The sequence below is a fragment of the Brienomyrus brachyistius genome, unplaced genomic scaffold (assembly GCF_023856365.1).
Source record: "Brienomyrus brachyistius isolate T26 unplaced genomic scaffold, BBRACH_0.4 scaffold98, whole genome shotgun sequence".
Lineage (NCBI taxonomy): Eukaryota > Metazoa > Chordata > Actinopteri > Osteoglossiformes > Mormyridae > Brienomyrus > Brienomyrus brachyistius.
In genome coordinates this window covers 476,957-496,794 of record NW_026042373.1, presented here as the reverse complement: position 1 = coordinate 496,794, position 19,838 = coordinate 476,957, and the positions used below count along the sequence as shown (strand labels likewise).

Genomic DNA, 19,838 nt, shown 5'->3' with positions numbered 1-19,838 from the left:
GAAGCCCGTCATTGATTAATGGCCATGCTCAAGGGCTCAATGCTGAAATTACTCTTCCAACCACAGGATTTAGACCGACGACCCTCTGATCATGGACACAGCATTCAAAACTGATCCACACACTGCCCCATAGGAATAGACTCTATGTACTGACAGAGCTTTGTACTGGATAAGACTTCAGAAGATGGATGGATTAAGAGACTACCCCTTAAGCCGGACATATGATGGATAACCATGTTTGAGAACAAGAATAAAATATAAAAATCTGAAAATAACCCAGTGATACACAAGAATGAACACAGAGGCTTCTGCAAGTCACAGAAAAAAATGTACTGGTTTCACAGAAAACTAAGGCAGCCCAAAGGATTATATTCACACCACATACCCTCAAAACACTTTCTGTGCTTATACATACCAGAAACATTCATGCTATTAGGACACAAAGCGGAATTCAACCGTCTGACAGAACAGTAAGGACCAATGACGTATATTTACTAGACTTGTTGTCATGTGACTAAAGCGCAAGAATTTGACAGCCATACTGGAAAAGTCGAAGCAACCCTTCACACTGTGCCTTTGGCTGCAAAAACAGGTGTGGATCCTGCTCTAGTGATATAAACACCCAGCTCGGATTTTTACTGATCATTGTATATTTTTGTAATGACAGTCGTGTGAAATTCCCTTGCAAACATACATTTTACAGTCTTCAAAGAAGCGCTGGGCACCATAGACATGCATCTGGTGTCTGGGCATAATTTCTGGTACGGTCTTAATTTTAAATATACCCACGATACAGTAGCATGGCTGAAACGATAGCTGTAATTGTGTGTATAATGTCATAACAATTCCAGAAAAGAATCACAGGTCCACCGATTCCAAATCGTAATCCAAAAGAGAAAGTACAGAGAGTCCAAATCCATCCATCCATCCATTTTCCAAACCGCTTATCCTACTGGGTCGCAGGAGGTCCAGAGCCTATCCCGGAAGCAATGGGCACAAGGCTGGGAACAACCCAGGATGGGGGGCCAGCCCATCGCAGGGCACACTCACACACCATGCACTCTCACATGCATTCCTACGGGCAATTTAGCAAGTCCAATTAGACTCAGCATGTTTTTAGACTGTGGGGGGAAACCGGAGTACCCGGAGGAAACCCCACGAGGACATGGGGAGAACATGCAAACTCCACACACATGTGACCCAGGCGGAGATTCGAACCCGGGTCCCAGAGGTGTGAGGCAACAGTGCTAACCACTGCACCACCATGTACGAGAGTCCAAATCGTAATCCAAAAATGGTAGTCAATAGCCAAAATAAGACTGTATACACGGGAAGAGAAACAATAATCGCAAATGAATACAAGACAGCAAAAGCGAAAGCTGGTAGATGGGGTTGCGGGGCGTATAGTCCTAGCGTTTGAGAGGCGGGAAACAGGAAGAAGGTGATGAAAACCAGTTCGTCCAGTTTTAGAACTGTATTTTGGAGAGAAAAACAGGATCCACTGGAATCGAAAGAGGACCTAAAGAGAAAATGGAGAGACATACACACCCACATATACGGACGTAACAGTAAAATATACTGTAATTTATTAACAGAACAGGGCCGTAGAGGAAGTGCCTGTTCTGGAAGTATGCTGTGTAAGCTCCAGAGTTTACAAAGAATAAGATCAGAAGATGTGGAATTTAGACCGTAAATGTGAGAAACAGGCGATGTCACTAAGTTCATCATGACTTCACATTCTGGGCTGCTTCACCTAAATGGAAAAAATGTTCTGGCCAAATACTACGTAGGAAGTGGCTGAATAACCAGTGGCCTAGTCCTCAACATCCCATAATCACCATATTGCACAGTTCTGTTTTGTATATGTGCTAATTGCCCTTGTTCCTCACTTTGTAATGTATAATTGTCAATTTTCACATCCCACATAATTCCCATTTCGCACTACTTCACCACATCATCACATATCATTTATTGTCACACCACATTGTATTGTCTTGTCCAGTATTACAGTGCTATTTGCCCCATCAGCACCCCGCACCCGCAGAAATGTGATGCAATTACATAAAATTAGTGTTCCCCAAACACACGTGACCATGAAAAAAATTGAAACATGAATTCCTGCTTTGTATGTTGGTGTGGTGACACCTTGTGGTCAATCTTGGTTACTACCTGACCTATTGTAACCATTTGTTGTCTAACAAAACTAGGTAACATCTTCAGAAACTGTATTGTCATTATACAAAGGTATAACTAAAATTGTCTGCAGTCCCTTACAGTGCAAAAATAATATAATATTAAAAGCAATAAAATAAAATAATTTTCTTATGTATAAAAATAATATATAACAGAGCAGGTTATTGCACATTATGAGTTTAAGAAATATTGCACAGATTTAACCTGGTAGAAATATTGCACAGATTTAACTCAATAAGGTATTGCACAGGTTTGTGAAAGAGAGCATATGCGTTTCGGTGTTCATTTATATTTGCGTATATTTTATATTTGTCTGTTTGTTTTGGCTTTTATTGACCTGTACTGGGGGCGGCATGGTGTCACTGGAGTCTCCGCCTGGGTCACATGTGTGTGGAGTTTGCATGTTCTCCCCATGTCGTCGTGGGGTTTCCTCCGGGTACTCCGGTTTCCCCCCACAGTCCAAAAACATGCTGAGGCTAATTGGACTTGCTAAATTGCCCGTAGGAGTGTATGTGCGAGTGAATGGTGTGTGAGTGTGCCCTGTGATGGGCTGGCCCACCGTCCTTGGTTGTTCCCTGCCTCGTGCCCATTGCTTCCAGGATAGGCTCCGGACCCCCTGCGACCCAGTAGGATAAGCGGTTTGGAAAATGGATGGATGGATGGATGATCTGTATTGCCTTCCTGAGGGTAACAGATGGAACAGGTGATGTGCTGGGTGGGATGTGTCCTTTGTCACGATCGGTAAGTGCGGGTAATGCACACAGGTAGGCAGATGGGCAGGAAGCAGGCAAGGCAGGCGAATGTCCGGGAAAACGGGGGTTTATTAAAGGAATCGGGGAAACAAAGAGCTGGCCACATCAGACATTGACTGACATCAATGACGGACCAGGAACCAGCACAAGACACGGACTGAAATACATAAGACTGGGCAAACATAATCAGACACAGCTGGATACGATCAGGGAAGCACACGTGGGTAATCAGGGGGGCGTGGCACACACGAGGATTGTACGAGCTGGGTATGACATCCTTCAGGATGCTGCAGGTTTTACAGTGGCAGCAGGATCTATACAGCTCCTCCAAGGAGAGGAGAGTGCGTCCGATGATCTTCTGCGCTGTGTTGATGACACTCTGGAATGCTGCCTTTTCTTGAGCCGTGCAGCTGGCAAACCACACTGGCATGCAGTGTGTGAGCACACTCTCCACAGGGCATCTGTAAAGCGAGGTCAGCAGCTCCTTGGTTAGGCCGTTGTTTTTCAGGACCCTCGGGAAGTGGAGTCTCTGCTGTGCCTTCTTGATCAGTGCAGTGGTGTTGGTCTTCCAGGAACCCTCTCCACACAGTCCCCATTGATGTATATGGGCTGAGGCTCAGATCTGTTTCTTCTGAAATCCTCAATTTTCTCTTTTGTTTTTGTGGTGTTAAGAACCTGGGGCCCTTATGTATAACGACAAGCGTAGAATTCACACGAAAGCACATAGGAATGTGCATTTGTAAGAATAATCCAGATACACAAAACTGTGCGTAAGTACAGATCTATGCACATTCCCTTTACAAATCCAAATTAGCGTGACATTTTACGCACATGAACGAGGCCGCAGTCACCTCCCCTCGACCTGCCCATAATTATGTATATTTGCATATGTAAATCTGTATAAATACCCGCTTTGTTCTGTTTTTCTTAAACAACAATGGATAAACCACGTGGAAAAAAAACTATTTCAGCGAGTGTGAAGTGGAGGTCATGTTAACAGAAATCGAGAAAAGAAAAGTGATATTATTTGGTGGTTTAATTAGTGGCATCAGCACTAAAGTTGACGGAGCGGCAGAACGTGGTGGAGTCAGTTAGAAGTGTTTTTATCTATTCGCACGGTGGCCGAAATTAAAAAGAAGTGGTCGGACATTAAAGTCGACGTGACAAAACGAGTGGCCGCTCACCGTAAGAGTCTTAACAGCACAGGCGGAGGGAGCGAACTCCCCGGTCTCTCACTTTATCGGGTGAGGGGGACGCCGATGTCAGCGCGGGTAAGTTTTTCTCGTAGCATACTTGTTTGAATTACTTGCATGTTTATGAATAATAAGTAGGGCGCAGATGCGATGTTACTTTTCTTTATTGTTTGTTTATTCTTACAGACAATAGTACAAAAGGTGCCCCCAGTGCCGAGGACGACACAGGCGGCGATGGTGCTGCTGTGCCGAGCACATCTTTGGGCGCTGGCTGCACACATTCCCGTGCCTCAGAAACCGGGGGGCGACCGTCCGGCCGTGTGCTGACTGAAGCTGTGCTGCATCACAAAATGCAATAGTCAATGCTGTAAGAAATGTTACCAATGAATTAAAACATCTAAATGATACACTATGTGATACTGAAGTCGTAATGCTGTTACATTTGGTGGAAAATTTGGTGGCTCAGGGTCAGGTTCATCTTGCCTGAGCTCTTAAGATACCAGCAAGCCACGATTTTGTGCCAGATTATGCAGCACGCTACATGCATGTACAATGCGACATACTTTTTGCTGACTGTATAGCGGCACCCCACCGGTCTTGTCCAGGCAGTGCCAACGGCTTTTAAGCTGCCCTACAGTGCGCTCTACCACCGCCCGAGCCCGAGAATGGGGGGCATCATTATAACGCCGCTCCTGTTCATTCTGTGGGTTCGGAGCGGTGTGAGAAGCCACAACTGGGTACCCACTGTCCCCTAAGGAACTGTCAAATGGTTCAATCAAAGAAAGTTTACAATATTGGACCAAATTATAAAATGGGAAAAATCAGCCTGCCATCATGTACCACCCCATTTTCAAATTTCCAACACTACTGTTTCTGAGAATGAATGAATCATGGGTTGAGCCAGGCCATCTAGCCACAACATTAATGAGACGCAAGACATAATTTGTACATGAATAGAGTGAAAGTGCTTTCTACTTACATAAGCAAATTCGTTCTCTGAAGGTGCCTTTATAGCAATGCGAGTGTAGTCGATGGCTCCGATTACATTGGGAAAACCGGACATCGCTGCAAATTGCGCTTTAATGGTTGCCTATTCAACCACAGCGTAAGGAAAATTTATATATCAGGGTGAGGAGCGGATTATGCCGTCCCATACAGCTGGCATGGCGCGACTTGGTGTTGACTGAGAAATACCCGATCGGTCCGCAAGTTCTCGCTGAAAGAACCCGAGAGTGGACAGAACCGTAAAAGAACAGGTATAGCACAATTCCTCATCGTCTGCCTTAATTTGTAATGCTGGCCCCAGTTCAGCGCACAGCTCTATAAAGATTGCTCTTCGAAATCTGAGTCGATTGTTAGGATCCAGTCATCATCATGGGCCAGGAAATCACTATGATCCCTGAATAAGCGCTCTCTTCTAATTCTTCCATAAGCTATGTCTTCCAGTAACGCAAGAGCTGCCAAAGTAGTTGTAATAGTTCGGTCATTTTCGATACCGTTTTATTATTACAAATTGATTAAAAAATCAGGTGCCGTACATTTGTAAACAACATACAATTAATGTCGGTGTATTGGATAAAGTCAGCGTCATGACTGTGAGTTAAAACAGGGAAACCACAGTAGGAATGACTTGCCACTGGGTGCCGTCCGTTTACAAAGCCGAGCAGAAACGTGCTTACGCCGTATCTGGAGCTGCCGTGAGAATGTGCGTAGTGGTACACCAAGTTTCGTTTATATACATCTTGACGTGAGCGTGGAAACGGGCGTACGCAACATTTTCGTGCGTACGCACCGTTTAAACATGAGGATCCTGGACAGGACGGTTAGATGGATTAAAATATACAGGTTTAAGGGGGGAGGGCATGGTGGTGCAGTGGTTGGCACTTTTGCCTCACACGTCTGTGACCTCAAGTCTCCACCAGGGTTCCATGTGTGTGGAGTTTGCATGCTTTCCCCATGCTGTCATGGAGTTTATTTCCAGTTTCCCCCCACTGTCCAAAAATATGCTGAGGCTAAGTTACCAAATTGCTTGTAGGTGTGCATGTAAACTCCTTACAAATTCTGGCTGAACAGGATAAGCAGTTTCAAAAAATGGATGGATGGAAGTTTAAGTGTGGAAGCTAATTGTTTGGAAACAGGACAGAAATGCCCAAATGTGGCCCACAATTACTGCACAAACCCAAGACAACGATCAACAGAAATGTCTACTTTATTGCAAATGTATAAATGCAACATAGGTAATATGAGTACATGGTCAGTTCTTTGAAGTCCCACTGTCACAAATTATACAACACTGCCCCCTTGTGTTCAGACACTGGCACTGCACTGTGGTACAGCACAATGGCACCAGTCACAGCCTTCGACAGTTCAACTCATTTCTGTCTAATCCACTGACTGAAGACAAGTGGAAGTACTTTCTATGGCAGCATCCAAATATCTGCCTGTCAGCCTGTACTGAACGTTGAGCCACTAGGGACCGATTCCGCTGTTCAGGCTGTAAACAAGGATGAGTTGTCTTTAAAAAAAACCACATGCCTTTTAAAATATGAATGTATGCATGGTCTTTTATTCTCTAAAATCCACATTTAAAAATATAAGTGATAAAAACAATTATACACACTGTACAATATGAGAAAGCTAATAAATGTATATTAAAAATCCATCATACTGATGAAGGGGGTGGAAAAGGAAAACCATCGTCAGATATTCCCCACATGGAGAGAAAGTTCCGGAACAGAATCCAAATCCAGATTCTGACATTCAAGGGTAAACGCTGTAGAAGTGGCAAGTACTCTCTGGTAACTTACCCAAGACTGAATATTAACCTCAGTGACAATAGAATCAGGGAGATTTCATTTGGCACACAAGTAATGTGATCTGAAAAATATTCCCAAAGTTATACATGATATGATACTAGGCTATGAAAATCACCAGTGACATGTAACTTGGGATGGATGGGGAGGAAAGAGGGTCTTAACTGTACAGTGAAAGGCCTCGTTTCGGTTTTACACATCTGCATTACTGCATTTTTCTTTTTCCTGAAAATCATACAAAAGGGGTTTGATGTAGGAAACATTAGAAAAAGATCAAAAATCTGTTGTTCAATCTGATTGTAATAAATTACATTTTAAACGTATGATTTTTAAATATAACTCATCTAGATTAAAGTCATTAAAAATTCTGGCCGTAGAAAACATAGTTTACACAAAAAAGCTAGTTATTCATTAACTACATGTCACCTTGCTGCCCACAAAAGTATTACAAAAGAATTCCCACCCCCCCAGTGTCTCCTGTTTAAGGGACAGTAATGGGTGATCCACCAGTGTCCATGAAGACCACACTGCAACGCTAATTTGTAAATGCAAAAACGCAGACTGCTGGAATAGAGAGACTATTCAGAACCAGTGGCATTGAGCTTCTCTCCTTCAGCGGTTTGGTTCTGGGTTTGGGCTGGCTGGGCCTTTGAGAGACATGGCAAACCTTTGGTCTTCGCTAAAACCACCGCATCCACCAGAAACAGGAGAGTGGCAATGAATCCAAATGCCTTCAAATGAAAGAGTCAGAGAGAGTTCATAATATGCAAATTAGGCACCAATAAGAGTTACATCATGTATTTAGGCTCTTATCTGTCATTCACCGTGTGGATTAGGACCAATATTCAACAGAGCAAGCAGAAAATACAGTATTTCACGGCCACCTGGTTACTGTTCATGTTCCCTCACTTAGTGAATTGCTTTAATACTATACTTCATGTTAAATTAGTCAGAACAGGATATGAAAAATGCTAATCTTCATTTTTAAAAAGGCTTTGTCAACGTGTCATTATGAATTACTGATCAGTAAAAGGGTCACTCTTTAGACCACAGGACATACCACTGAGGTCTTCTCCACTGCACTCCCACCATTGTCCTTGGCGAAGGCTGCAGAGGCGATGAGGAAGAGGAGGCCGACGACCACAGTGTAAGAGAAGTCCTGTGGGAGAGGTCACCCGTCAGGGATAGGCTGAAGCATGTCACATGACCTGGGTGTCGCCAGTGTCGCATTTCAGCACACTCACCAACATGAGCCAGCAGGAGATCCCGACCCTCTGGTGGAGCGGCGTGGACAGCAAGACGACAAGCAGGCCGGTGAAGAGGAATGCTGTGCAGCTCACAAACTCAAAGAAGTAGAGTGGCGGGCAGTATTTACAGTGCAAGACCACCTCCTCCAGGATGAAGGCCACTAGGGAGAAGAGCTGACAGACAAAATATTACATTTACAGTCATGCGTCAGTCTCATGCTCACAGGGTGCAAACACACACACACACACCTCAGGCAGGCTGCAGACAGACCTTACCTGTTCACAAGCCTGGAATAGTCCAGAATGTGGGTGGCAGGGAGGGCAGTGCAATAAAGAGCTGACTTTTGTCTCAAAGTCTGTACGTTCGAACACATGGACACAACAGAAAAACCAGTCCTTACATCGTGAGGGGGAAAAAAAAAAAAAAAAAAAAAGCGATTCACTTGGAAAACTGCCAACACTAACAGCGAGCTGCCATACTCACAGAGATGCCCGACCACGTAACGTACCTGCTCTTTAACGACAGCCCTAAGAGAGACAGACACCCCGGCTCAAGAGGCCATCACCACTAACAGTGAGCTGCCATACTCACGGAGATGCCCGACCACTGTGGTCTGTCAGCAAATGACAATTAATCACTTTCACTTCATTTTCAACGAAAACACACACACATGCACAATGTTGTGGATACCAGTGTATGCACAGTGTGACAGCCAGGAAAGACAGGGGCTTTCCCAGTGGGCTGTGCGTTAGCAGAAGAGCAGAAAAACAGAAAGGGCTGTACTGGGGGGAAACATACCTGATTGTCACCCTAAGAAATCATTTCTGGTTATTATCTATGAGTGGTTGGGGGGCCTACCTGATTGTCCAAAAACAATGTCTTAATGTGACAATCAGGGTGACAATGTTCAGATTAATACATCTGATTAGCGCGTGTGAAGGTGCTTTGCTGTCCTTTCGCAGTCTGTCCTCAGACAACACATCAGCACATATTCCACTGACTCAAACATTCAGTTTCATCCATGTTGAGACACTTTGTGGTAAGGAGATCATGCTGTTTCAACATTATCGTTAAGGGTGGGCACTTCACGACAACTTCTCATTCCATAAACCACCTGACCTAATTAATTCATAGCTGATAGAGAAACACAAGTGTTCACGTTGGGACTGAGTCAAGGTGGACAGGGGGACATCAAAGAGACAGCAGTCAAATTCTGTGAATTCTTCAAGACTGACAAATAGCAATGAAGAGCTATATAAAACGTTCCTTTCAAAAGCATATATAAAGTGGATTGCAGTATTATCAAGTCATGTTCTTAATACATTTGACTTTTTATCCATTTCAGGAAATTCAGAGTATTGCGTTAAATCTGTTTTACTCCTAGTGGACGAGAAACACTCACCGTCTGAAATTAGGGTTCAGTGCTTAATCGATGCGAACTTTGGCGACAAGCAGATAGTGCGGATACAGAGAATAATCTACAATAATTTACAATAAAGGGCATAAGGAAAATCATTAAAATACTCAAAAATAAACATAAGGACCACGGGACAGAGCACTGGCGTTTCTGGGGGTATAAAGGGGGACACTCACCACGGCCGCCACCTTAATGCCAAAGCGCCATTTATCCAGATACTCCGAGGGCACGATGAAGCACTTTCCGGCCTTGGGCTCCTGTACCGTCGTGGAGTTATAAACCGCATTCGATTCTGCCATGATTGAACTGGGTGGAAAAGTTTAGCAATAATTAATACCTATGTTTAATAAACAAAAAAAAGGAGAGCACTTCAAAGCCCGGTGACCGCGCCAGTAAAAGCACGGGTGCGGAGCCCCGACGTCGGCAAAGTGAAAATGAAACTTACAGGAGGGACACAGACAGAAACCTGCCCGAACTAGTACAATTAAAACCGAAATAATCTCACAAACACCCCATATTTACTCACAAAAGTACAAAATTAGGCGCTGGGGTAAATAATTAATTACATTGTAATAAAATAAGTGCCAGAAAGAAGGGCACAGGCCGGGATACACCCCGCCAAGCCGGGCAGGTCCCGGGCGGGGGCGAGGCGGACCCCGGCACACCCACCTTTTTTGGGGAGACTGACCGCTCAATAGCGGTTTGGTGTGCAGCTAAATACCCAAAGTGGCTGCGCCGCTGCCCGGCCTCGGTTTCCGTCGATGTCTGTGTTGTTTCAGCGCCGCACTTCCGCAAACAGGACGGCAGCCCTTCAGCGGAAATGATGCGCGTCCCGGGATCGTCACGCCACCCCTACAGGATCCGCGAAGGGCGCCGTCTGGCCGGGACCGGGAAATGCGCAGTGCTCCATGTTTTATTAGGAATTAAGGGCAAGGGGGTCGTGAAGGCGCATAATTACGTGTTTCATTATAGCCGTTTTTAATTTTTCATACGCATATATTAACCAGTAGCACTTTAGCCCCTAATGTCCCCCACATGTCCTGAAATCGTTGAGTTGGGTGCTTTGTTACCTAAGGCTGTTAACTTACACCAAAAACAACCTGCAAAAAGGCTTTGGAATCTGGGTGATCTGTGACGCATCAGTGTCAAAAAAGTGTTCCATTCATGGCAGTTATCGAGATAAAAGTACAAGATGTGTAATTTACAACACAGATGTTAGGGGAAAAAAACCTTTGTGCTGGGGAAGTTCTAAAGGAAGTTCTAAAGGAAGTGCAAACCAGTATAGCCAATGCACACCAGTGAAGCAGAGCCTGGGATGGAAGGGGGAGGCGGGAGATTTCCCCATAGAGCGTCTGAGTGAAGCCACAGCACTAAAGCAGAACCACAAAAAAATTCCAGTAAAAAAATAAAACTGCATTTTATTATCTTTTAAGTTCCGTAATGATTAATTACAGATGCATGAAACAGAATACAACATTAGTGACTACTGTCTGAAATATTTGGCACATAAGCAATATATGGTAATAATGCAAACTTTAGTCCAAAAACGGAGTTTGGCAAGAAGTTTGGGATGTTGATTCGTAACTATTGTCAGGAAACCACTGACTGAGTCTTTATATTCCTGTACTGTTATGCATTGTGGATTGCATCTTGGGATAGACGTGCAGATAGCAATGGCGTGAAGCCTGGAATACAACGTAATCTCTTAAAAAAATGATTTATATCAATTGTACAAAAAACAGAAGAATAACTGCATGCATGTCAGCATGCAACCCACTGCAGGATGGAATAGCAGACCCACGCATGTCACCATGTGACCCACTGCAGGACGGAAAAGCAGACCCATGCATGTCACCATGCAACCCACTACGGGACGGAAAAGCAGACCCACGCATGTTACCATGTGACCCACTACGGGACGGAAAAGCAGACCCACGCATGTTACCATGTGACCCACTGCGGGACGGAAAAGCAGACCCACGCATGTTACCATGTAACCCACTGCGGGACGGAAAAGCAGACCCACGCATGTTACCATGTGACCCACTGCGGGACGGAAAAGCAGACCCACGCATGTTACCATGTGACCCACTGCGGGACGGAAAAGCAGACCCACGCATGTTACCATGTGACCCACTGCAGGACGGAAAAGCAGACCCATGCATGTCACCATGCAACCCACTACGGGACGGAAAAGCAGACCCACGCATGTTACCATGTGACCCACTACGGGACGGAAAAGCAGACCCACGCATGTTACTATGTGACCCACTGCGGGACGGAAAAGCAGACCCACGCATGTTACCATGTGACCCACTGCGGGACGGAAAAGCAGACCCACGCATGTTACCATGTGACCATCTGTGGGACAGAAAAGCAGACCCATGCATGTTACCATGTGACCATCTGCGGGACAGAAAAGCAGACCCACGCATGTTACTATGTGACCCACTGCGGGACGGAAAAGCAGACCCACGCATGTTACCATGTGACCCACTGCGGGACGGAAAAGCAGACCCACGCATGTTACCATGTGACCCACTGCGGGACAGAAAAGCAGACCCACGCATGTTACCATGCAACCCAGTACGGGACGGAAAAACAGACCCATGCATGTTACCATGTGACCCACTGAGGAACAGAAAAGCAGACCCATCCATTCCAGCAAGTTTTACAGGAGGCAATTGGTGACACAGCTGTCAGCAAGAACCACCAACCAAAAACAACAATGGGGGGCAATTGAATTGAAGGCTTCAGCTGAAGGCTTGCTCCCTGATTTCTGAAATACTAGAAGCAAAGCAGGGCGGTGGGGGGGGCATGAAGGACAGAAGAGGGTGTAACCCAGGTAACCCAGGTAACCCAGGTAACCCAGGCCGCGAAATCCTATTCCTCACTGTGGACAGTGAGCTTCTCCGCTTCGGGGGTCTCGCTCTGCTCCGGCGGTGCCCGGGGCTTTGAGTGACACGGCCATCCCTTGATCTTCACAAAAATCACGGCATCCACCAGAAACAGGACACAAGCTATGAACCCAAATGCCTAAAAAACACACACACTCACTTTAGAGAGTATTCATAATATGCAAGCCTGAATTATCGGTCACAGGATGAAGATCTACTTCACAGGGATCAGGCCAAGAGATATAATCTCTCTAGCGTGTCCTGGTTCTGCCCTGGGCCTCCTCCCGGTTGGACATCCCCGAAACACCTCCCCAGGAGGCATCCTACATAGATGTCCGAACCACTTCAACTGACTCCTTTTAATGCGGAGGAGCAGTGGCTCTACCGTAAGCTCCTGCTGAATATCTGAGCTCCTCACCCTGTCTCCAGGCTGAGCCCAGGCACCTTGCGGAGGAAGCTCATTTTGGCCGATTGTATCCACCATCTCATTCTTTTGATCACAAGCCAAAGCTTCTGACCACAGGTGAGGGTGGGAATGTAGATCGACTGGTAAATCCAAAGCTTTGCCTTCCGGCTCAGCTCCCTCTTCACCACGACAGAACAGTACAGCATCTGCTGATGCTGCACCGTTCTGCCTGTCGATCTCACGCTCCCTTCAGCCTCAACAGGCAGTGGCATTTATGAAATAATTCAATTTTCTTCCACTGTCAGCATCTGAGGTTTAGAGCCTCATACAAATAAATGTCTGTTAACCTCTTCCTTCTTTAGCTTGAGTATTCATTCTCAGAGCAAGGAACTGTAAATCACATGATCACATCCACATGTAAATCACATCCAGAATAATACATGAATACAGTTCATAAATGGCATGATCATCCAATCATGAATTCATAATGATCAGTGAGACTTTACTTATTAGACTACAGGACATACCACTGACATTTGCACCTCTAGAGTCCATCTGTGTTCAGAGGCAAAGGCGGCAGAGGCAAGGAAGATGAGGAAGCCGATGGCCACAGTGTATGAGAAGTCCTGTGGGAGGGGTTGCTTGTTAATGGCTGATTTATCTTCTGCATGGAGCCTATGGTGTGACCTGCACAAGTGGCTTACGATGCTGCCAGCATTTATACTTGTGCCCTGGTGTCTTTCGCTCAGCTATTACGCCTCCAAAACAATAGGTGGTACATATAGTTGGATGCTTCACTTACTGTCTTCCCATCCTGCGATACATTCAGCTGTTAAATCACGCAAATGAAACATAAAGAAACGAAACATTTAATAAAGCCTCTGTTTATCGAGTCCTGGTAATATGTGAGCTACTCTATACTTCCCACAGATACATTTTGAAAAACATTGAGCGACTACAGAGTCACATTTTATGCACTGTCCCTTTAAAAGTTAGTGTCTATAGTATTCTTTATTTATTTTTTACTAATGTAGGAATAACATTAAGGGAGGTAACTGAAACTGGCTATTTAATGTTAGTTATAAATAGTGCTTCAGTTTCAATCAGCAACAGAAGTACACTTGCGATGTACACTGGACCAATTATAGTTCTGCGTCACAGAGATGTAGTTACATTTAAAAAAAAATGTGAAAATTTGTACCTTTGCTTGTCACTGGGGATGATCCTCTGAGTCCATTTCTGTACCTTAACAGGCACAATCATAAGGGTACAGCCCTTATGATTGTGCCTGTTAAGGTACAGAAAGGGACTCTGAGGATCATCCCAAAGGTACAAACAGCATTAATGTACCATCAATGGAGTCCATTTCTGTACCTTAAAAAGTTCAATTACCTACAGCTAGGGGTACAACTGGCCCCGAGGGTTCGGCCCCAGTGACAAGCAAAAGTACAAGTTCGTACCCCTTTTCTGAGAGTGTATGGTGAAGGCCATGCCGCGGGATCCATGGCCCCGCCATACTTACGGCATCGATTTGACGCAGAAGTATGAATCAGTCTTAATGATAAGCTGAAGGAAGTCACATGACCTGGGTGTCACAAGCACCGCAATCCGCTCACTCACCAGCATGGGCCAGTCGGAGATGCCAACCCTGCGGTGGAAGGGTGTGGCGAGAAAGAAGACAAGCAGGCCGGTGAAGAGGAAGGCTGCACAGCTGGCGAACTGAAAGAAGTAGAGTGCCGGGCAGGAGGAACACAGGTAGACTGTCGCTGCCAGGATGAAGGCCAGCAGGGAGAAAAGCTAGGAGACAAAGGTCACATTAGGAGAGGTCACCCCTGCTAGCATCCTATTGGATGGTATCATGCACCTCTTGAGATAGGTGACCCGTCTTTTGCTCCCCACCTGTGCTGGGACAGAAGTTTAACAGTTCATTCAACACACTGAGAGCATAAGGGTAATGGAGAGAGATAAAGGACCATTTAGCTTGCTGTTCGTGAGGAGCTGAAGTGTGAGCCCTGCCTCACAAGAAGACCTGCTCTGGAACAGTTCGGAAGATGCACAGTAGGGAGCACAATGCTGGAAGGACAAGAACGAGGGAACGCCGGAGGAAGCAGAGACAGGCAGCATCAGTAGGCCGATTTTACAGCGTTTGCCATCCCATGCTGAGGGAAGGTCACCAAAGCTTTGCTCAAACTACATTGTTAACAGACAAGCTTTGTTTTTTATTGAGTCCAAAGTCATGACTATTCGTTTGAATCTATGAAATGGGGCAGACTTATCAGGAATGCTGAATGTAAACTAACAATTCAATGGCACATATGAGGCCGTGTAGGAATAAAGTAGAGAGAGAAGGGGAGGATAACAAGGTCCCCCAACCTTGTAATAATTCCTGCACAATCTCACCTTCATCGGCAGTTCAGGAAGTTACAAGAATAATACGCGACATGCAATATTGTCAGGGAACATAGAAATTCCTTTATTCGTACTGGAACACAGACGTCGTACATTTAAGAAAAATATGAATCAATATCAACTTTGGCCGATATAAAGACAATAATGAAAGAGGATAATTATATAGCGCATTAACCTTTATGAAGTAGCCTACAGCGGACTGTGAGTATAAAGGGGGACACTCACCACGGCCGCCACCTTAATGCCAAAGCGGCATTTATCCAGATACTCCGAGGGCACGATGAGCCACTTTCCGGCCTTGGGCTCCTGCACCGTCGTGACGTTATAAACCGCATTCGCTGCTGCCATGGTTGACCTAGGAAAGAATGTTTAATAATTCTTATTACTACTGTTAAGTTTTAAAAAAGCACTGCGTACAGTAGCTGTCTACTCTACCAGTAATGACTAATTAACTAAAGCCCATGTGCGGATACAAGGTCCGCCTACAGAGGATTTACCACCGGACACGCAACAGGGATGCGTGGAAAAAAGTCAAACTTAACCCCAAGTACATAAAAGGCAGTAATTCCTGAAAAGACACACCCCTTAAATCTGGAGGGACAGTTTAAAAACATATACAGTAGCGACATTCCGTATGTCGCCGGGTTCCAGCACACCCACCTGTTGGAGGCAAGACTTCAAGCTAACAGACCTTCGCGTAGCTAAACCCCGAAGATGCGGCGATGTTACAAACCCCCCCCGAATACGCGGATTACAGCGTTTGGGCTCTGCGCCTGCGGTGGGACTGCTGTTTGCTTAGCTCAGGCTGCCCCTCCCCCGATGGTGTTCGGAACAGTTCAGCCCCCCACCCCGCTACATGTTTATAATCTGCCGTTTCCGTGCATTGTGACCAGAGACGGAATTCCTTTTGGTTCTCCAATGTCTTGTACATGTTTTTATGTTGTTAAACTTAATGTTAAATGATATTCACTGTGGTGATTCTTTGGGGAAAAAAATAATGATTCACGAAGGACGCAAGTCTAAATGTGACTCCTGCCCTGCTTTGCGATGTTAAAACTGGGACTTTGCCATCTTGCCCATTTGACTTCCTCCTTCCCCCTCTGAGTCTGGTCCCTCCCAAGGTTTCTTCCTTCTAGGGAGCTTTTCCTTGACACTGTCCCCTCTGGCTTGTGCACTGGGGCTTTGGGTGGGGAAGCTGTAAAGCGCTTTGAGACAATGTAATGTTGGGAAAATGTGCCACACAGATAAAATTGAATTGAAATTAACTGAATAGTGCCGGGACTATTCATGGGACTATTCACGGGACTATTCATGGAGCAGCACATCGTGGTGGAGCTGTATAGGCGAATATAAGTAGTGTAAATACTTCAGTGTAATTGTCATGTCTTTTGTTGGTATTTTGCAGTCTAATAATGTCATGTGAGGCATTAATTGTCGTAAATAGGGGTGTGTGTGTGTGTGCTCACCGTGTTGTGTGGGTACTGGGGGCAACCTCCGTGGTGGGCAGTGTGTGTGGTGTGGGTACTGGGGGCAACCTCCGTGGTGGGCAGTGTGTGTGGTGTGGGTACTGGGGGCGACCCCCGTGGTGGGCAGTGTGTATGGTGTGGGTACTGGGGGCGACCCCCGTGGTGGGCAGTGTGTGTGGTGTGGGTACTGGGGGCGACCCCCGTGGTGGGCAGTGTGTATGGTGTGGGTACTGGGGGCAACCTCCGTGGTGGGCAGTGTGTGTGGTGTGGGTACTGGGGGCAACCTCCGTGGTGGGCAGTGTGTGTGGTGTGGGTACTGGGGGCGACCCCCGTGGTGGGCAGTGTGTGTGGTGTGGGTACTGGGGGCGACCCCCGTGGTGGGCAGTGTGTGTGGTGTGGGTACTGGGGGCGACCCCCGTGGTGGGCAGTGTGTGATTGTATTGTTAGGCACAGGTGAAATAAATGCTACTTTGTGGCTAAATAAACAATGTTCTCTGTCTCTTCATTTATCAGAACCATAATGGCTGATCTGTACCCAACACTGGGGTCAGAATTGGGGATGTGCTTGGGAGAGCTTGAGAGGGAACTGGAAGAGTTCTAGAGAACCCACTAGGAGCCCGGGAACACCTCTGGGAGCCAAGCGCTACACCTTCCCGGAGCGACCCGTTGGTACTCTATGCCTGTGTGATTGGTGGTGCTGTGACCGGGAACAGCGTGCGATGGGGGCACAGCTGCAGTCAATCGCAGAGAAGACGCTCCTGTAGCTGCTGGGTTACAATGGAAAAGGGTTCCTGGAACCCTACCTGGCCCAGGTCTGATTGAGGTTGCGGTGGAATGATTCGACTCCCATTGGTATGGCGGGCCACCTGGCCTTGTCCCTGGGGGCTGCAGGTCCCCGTAAGTGTCTCTCCCGGGGGACAGGATGACTGCAGGGCCCTGATTACTGCACTGGAGCAGCAGCAGCAGCAGCAGCGCACCAGTGAAAATCTGGAGGTGTTTACGGCCAAGCCAGTAGACCGTCAGGGATTATGCAGAATTTCAGGGAACAATTTGTATTTATAAGCATGTGATGATTACTGTAAATATAAACCCATGGTTCATGTTCATGGGTCATGGTTATTTTCTCCTGTTCAATGTATCAGCAATGTTTCCAACTCAATGGACATCTGAAAACAGGCCAGCTTGAAGAAGTCAGAAGTCAGGAAACCAGCGGGTGCCAGCTGCTCGTGGGCCGAGTTTGATTCGAAGGTAAGACTTAAACTCCTATTCCCCATTTCTCTTCTGTCCGTCCACCTTCCAAACTATTTCTCTGTCTTTCAGGTGAGTCAGCAAAACCACAAAACACCAGCAGTCTCTCTGAGCCTAATTTAAAAAGGACTTCTTCACCCTCGGTATTCTGGAGACACCAACTAAGTAAGAAACTGGCAAAAAATACCTTTCTATAAAGGTACCAAAAGCTGGTGAACAACTCTCTGGTCTGAAGATCTCACAGGTCAAACCAATGATGATTCTACAGTATACATTGTGCTTATGGGAGTGTAGGAGTCGCACCATTTTCTGAGACGCAGAATTCGGCCGCTAGAGGACGCCGTCGCAGCGTGGCAAAGGCTGATTTTTCCCTTTTAGGAGAAGCAGCCCTGGAAAGTGCAGGAAAGCGCTTGCGGAACCTGAGGATCTTGGTCGTCGTCCGAATAGAGGAGAGTGAGCGGAACTCCGTCTACCTTCCAGGTGGGCTCGCTACCCCGCGGCAGCAGCCATGGAATAACCATGGGCTCTCTGCTTGGAGAATTCGTCCTTCTAACCCACGTTTACTCAAATCCCAGCCTTTAAATAAGCAAGTTATAGCAGTCATACCGGCTCAGGAATATTATTTTATGTTTACGAAAGGTGAGTTTATTTCTATTACTACGCACGTTACTCTAAAGATATACAAAAAGTAGGTTGTCTTCCTGTCATTGATTGAATGAAGGTATAAATTCGTTTTTCAAATGTTCATCTTAGTAAGTAGTTTAAATGATTACAATTTAAAAGTGTCTGATTATGTTGAATATGCATTGTGGATTAAATCCAGATATTTTGTTGTTAATGCAACGTTTTGATAAAAGCATTTTATTTTGGCAGATTACACACTATTGAATGCTTATTTCCTTGACGCTGAATCGCACGCGTAATACACGGCACCCTTTACCTGCTCGTTGAGATTTTATAGAGTAGAAGATGATTTTAAAGTGGTTTCCCACAAAATAATATAAACTGGGTATGATCTAATAGACGGAAATATATCATTCATAACGCAGTTTTGAAGCTTTATTGTGGGGTTTCTTTGGCTATATAGTAATCACATGAAAATTACATAAACAAATACATAGTTAAATTATTCGCGATCAATCTACCTTTGAGCTTGGTGTAGTTTGAGATCAATTTCGTGTCAATTATGGTAAATTTAGTCCCTTTAAATCAAAGTTGGGTAGGGAAAATCCCTTAATGAAAAACGCCACTGCATATTCTCTGTGAGTTAACGGCGAAAACAGCAATTTGCACTATGAATGCGAAGTCCTTCTGAGATAACACAGTGATTTACCATAATAGGTATTGACGCCAACGGAAACAGTCATTTATCACTCACTGTAAGGATGCTAAACCTGTTTAAGCTAAGAGGAGAAAATCATTTTCTAGTATAAACAAGGGTGCCAATGTTCAATGAGATAACAGAGAAAATAATTTCCCACTATAAATACCAATTCCAAGCCTCTTCGGTGATTTAACAGAAGAATGAATACAGTCAGCTTTGCGGAAAACAGAAAAAGTTTTTAGTTCAGGACACGTAACTACCAGAAATTAAGCGCGCCTGTACCAGCTGCCATTTCTCAATTTCTTTGCTTGACAGACACGTTGTTCTAGTTTCATACATTATTCTTTGCTCCGGTCGAAGGGTTTTATTACCTCGTGGCCAGATTCGGGCTGCTTTGCTGCGCGTGTGTGGAAACGACGGGCTCGTGAGAAAAGGGCCGATGGTTCCTTCCATCACCAAAAGGGGGCGAACA

General features: G+C 45.6%; 2 protein-coding genes across 5 annotated transcripts in view; one reads left to right on the top strand and one right to left on the bottom strand.

Annotated features, from left to right (window-relative positions):
• Positions 1-6,331: 6,331 nt before the first annotated feature.
• LOC125727469 (CKLF-like MARVEL transmembrane domain-containing protein 6) lies at positions 6,332-16,132 on the bottom strand. 4 transcript variants are annotated; one of them, XM_049004196.1, is made up of 5 exons: positions 10,286-10,454; positions 9,793-9,922; positions 8,196-8,372; positions 8,012-8,110; positions 6,332-7,682 (listed from the first exon to the last, which is right to left on the bottom strand). In XM_049004196.1, the coding sequence occupies exons 2-5, from the start codon at positions 9,913-9,915 to the stop codon at positions 7,530-7,532; spliced, it is 552 nt and encodes a 183-aa protein (XP_048860153.1). In that variant the 5' UTR covers positions 9,916-9,922; positions 10,286-10,454; the 3' UTR covers positions 6,332-7,529. The 4 variants fall into 4 exon arrangements, with proteins under 4 accessions (XP_048860153.1, XP_048860154.1, XP_048860155.1 ...); XM_049004198.1 differs by lacking the exons at positions 6,332-7,682; positions 8,012-8,110; positions 8,196-8,372; positions 9,793-9,922; positions 10,286-10,454 and adding exons at positions 11,009-12,652; positions 13,447-13,545; positions 14,540-14,716; positions 15,554-15,683; positions 15,989-16,132; XM_049004197.1 differs by lacking the exons at positions 9,793-9,922; positions 10,286-10,454 and adding an exon at positions 15,554-15,691.
• Positions 16,133-18,595: 2,463 nt separating this feature from the next.
• The window catches only part of LOC125727481 (copine-4), a 42,708-nt gene continuing 41,465 nt past the window's right edge, over positions 18,596-19,838 (top strand). Inside the window, exon 1 of the mRNA XM_049004244.1 lies at positions 18,596-18,681. The gene's annotated coding sequence lies outside the window, so the exon portion shown is untranslated. The remainder of the gene's footprint in view (positions 18,682-19,838) is intronic.

What these genes read in the sequence shown, in the direction of transcription:
- LOC125727469 (XM_049004198.1), bottom strand. Translation starts at nt 15,676, where the DNA reads ATGGCAGCAGCGAATGCGGTTTATAACGTCACGACGGTGCAGGAGCCC. An exon ending in TCTCCGACTGGCCCATGCTG is followed by an intron (nt 13,546 to 14,539) that starts GTGAGTGAGCGG and finishes CCCCTCCCACAG; the next exon opens with GACTTCTCATACACTGTGGC. An exon ending in TAGAGGTGCAAATGTCAGTG is followed by an intron (nt 12,653 to 13,446) that starts GTATGTCCTGTA and finishes TGTGTTTTTTAG; the next exon opens with GCATTTGGGTTCATAGCTTG.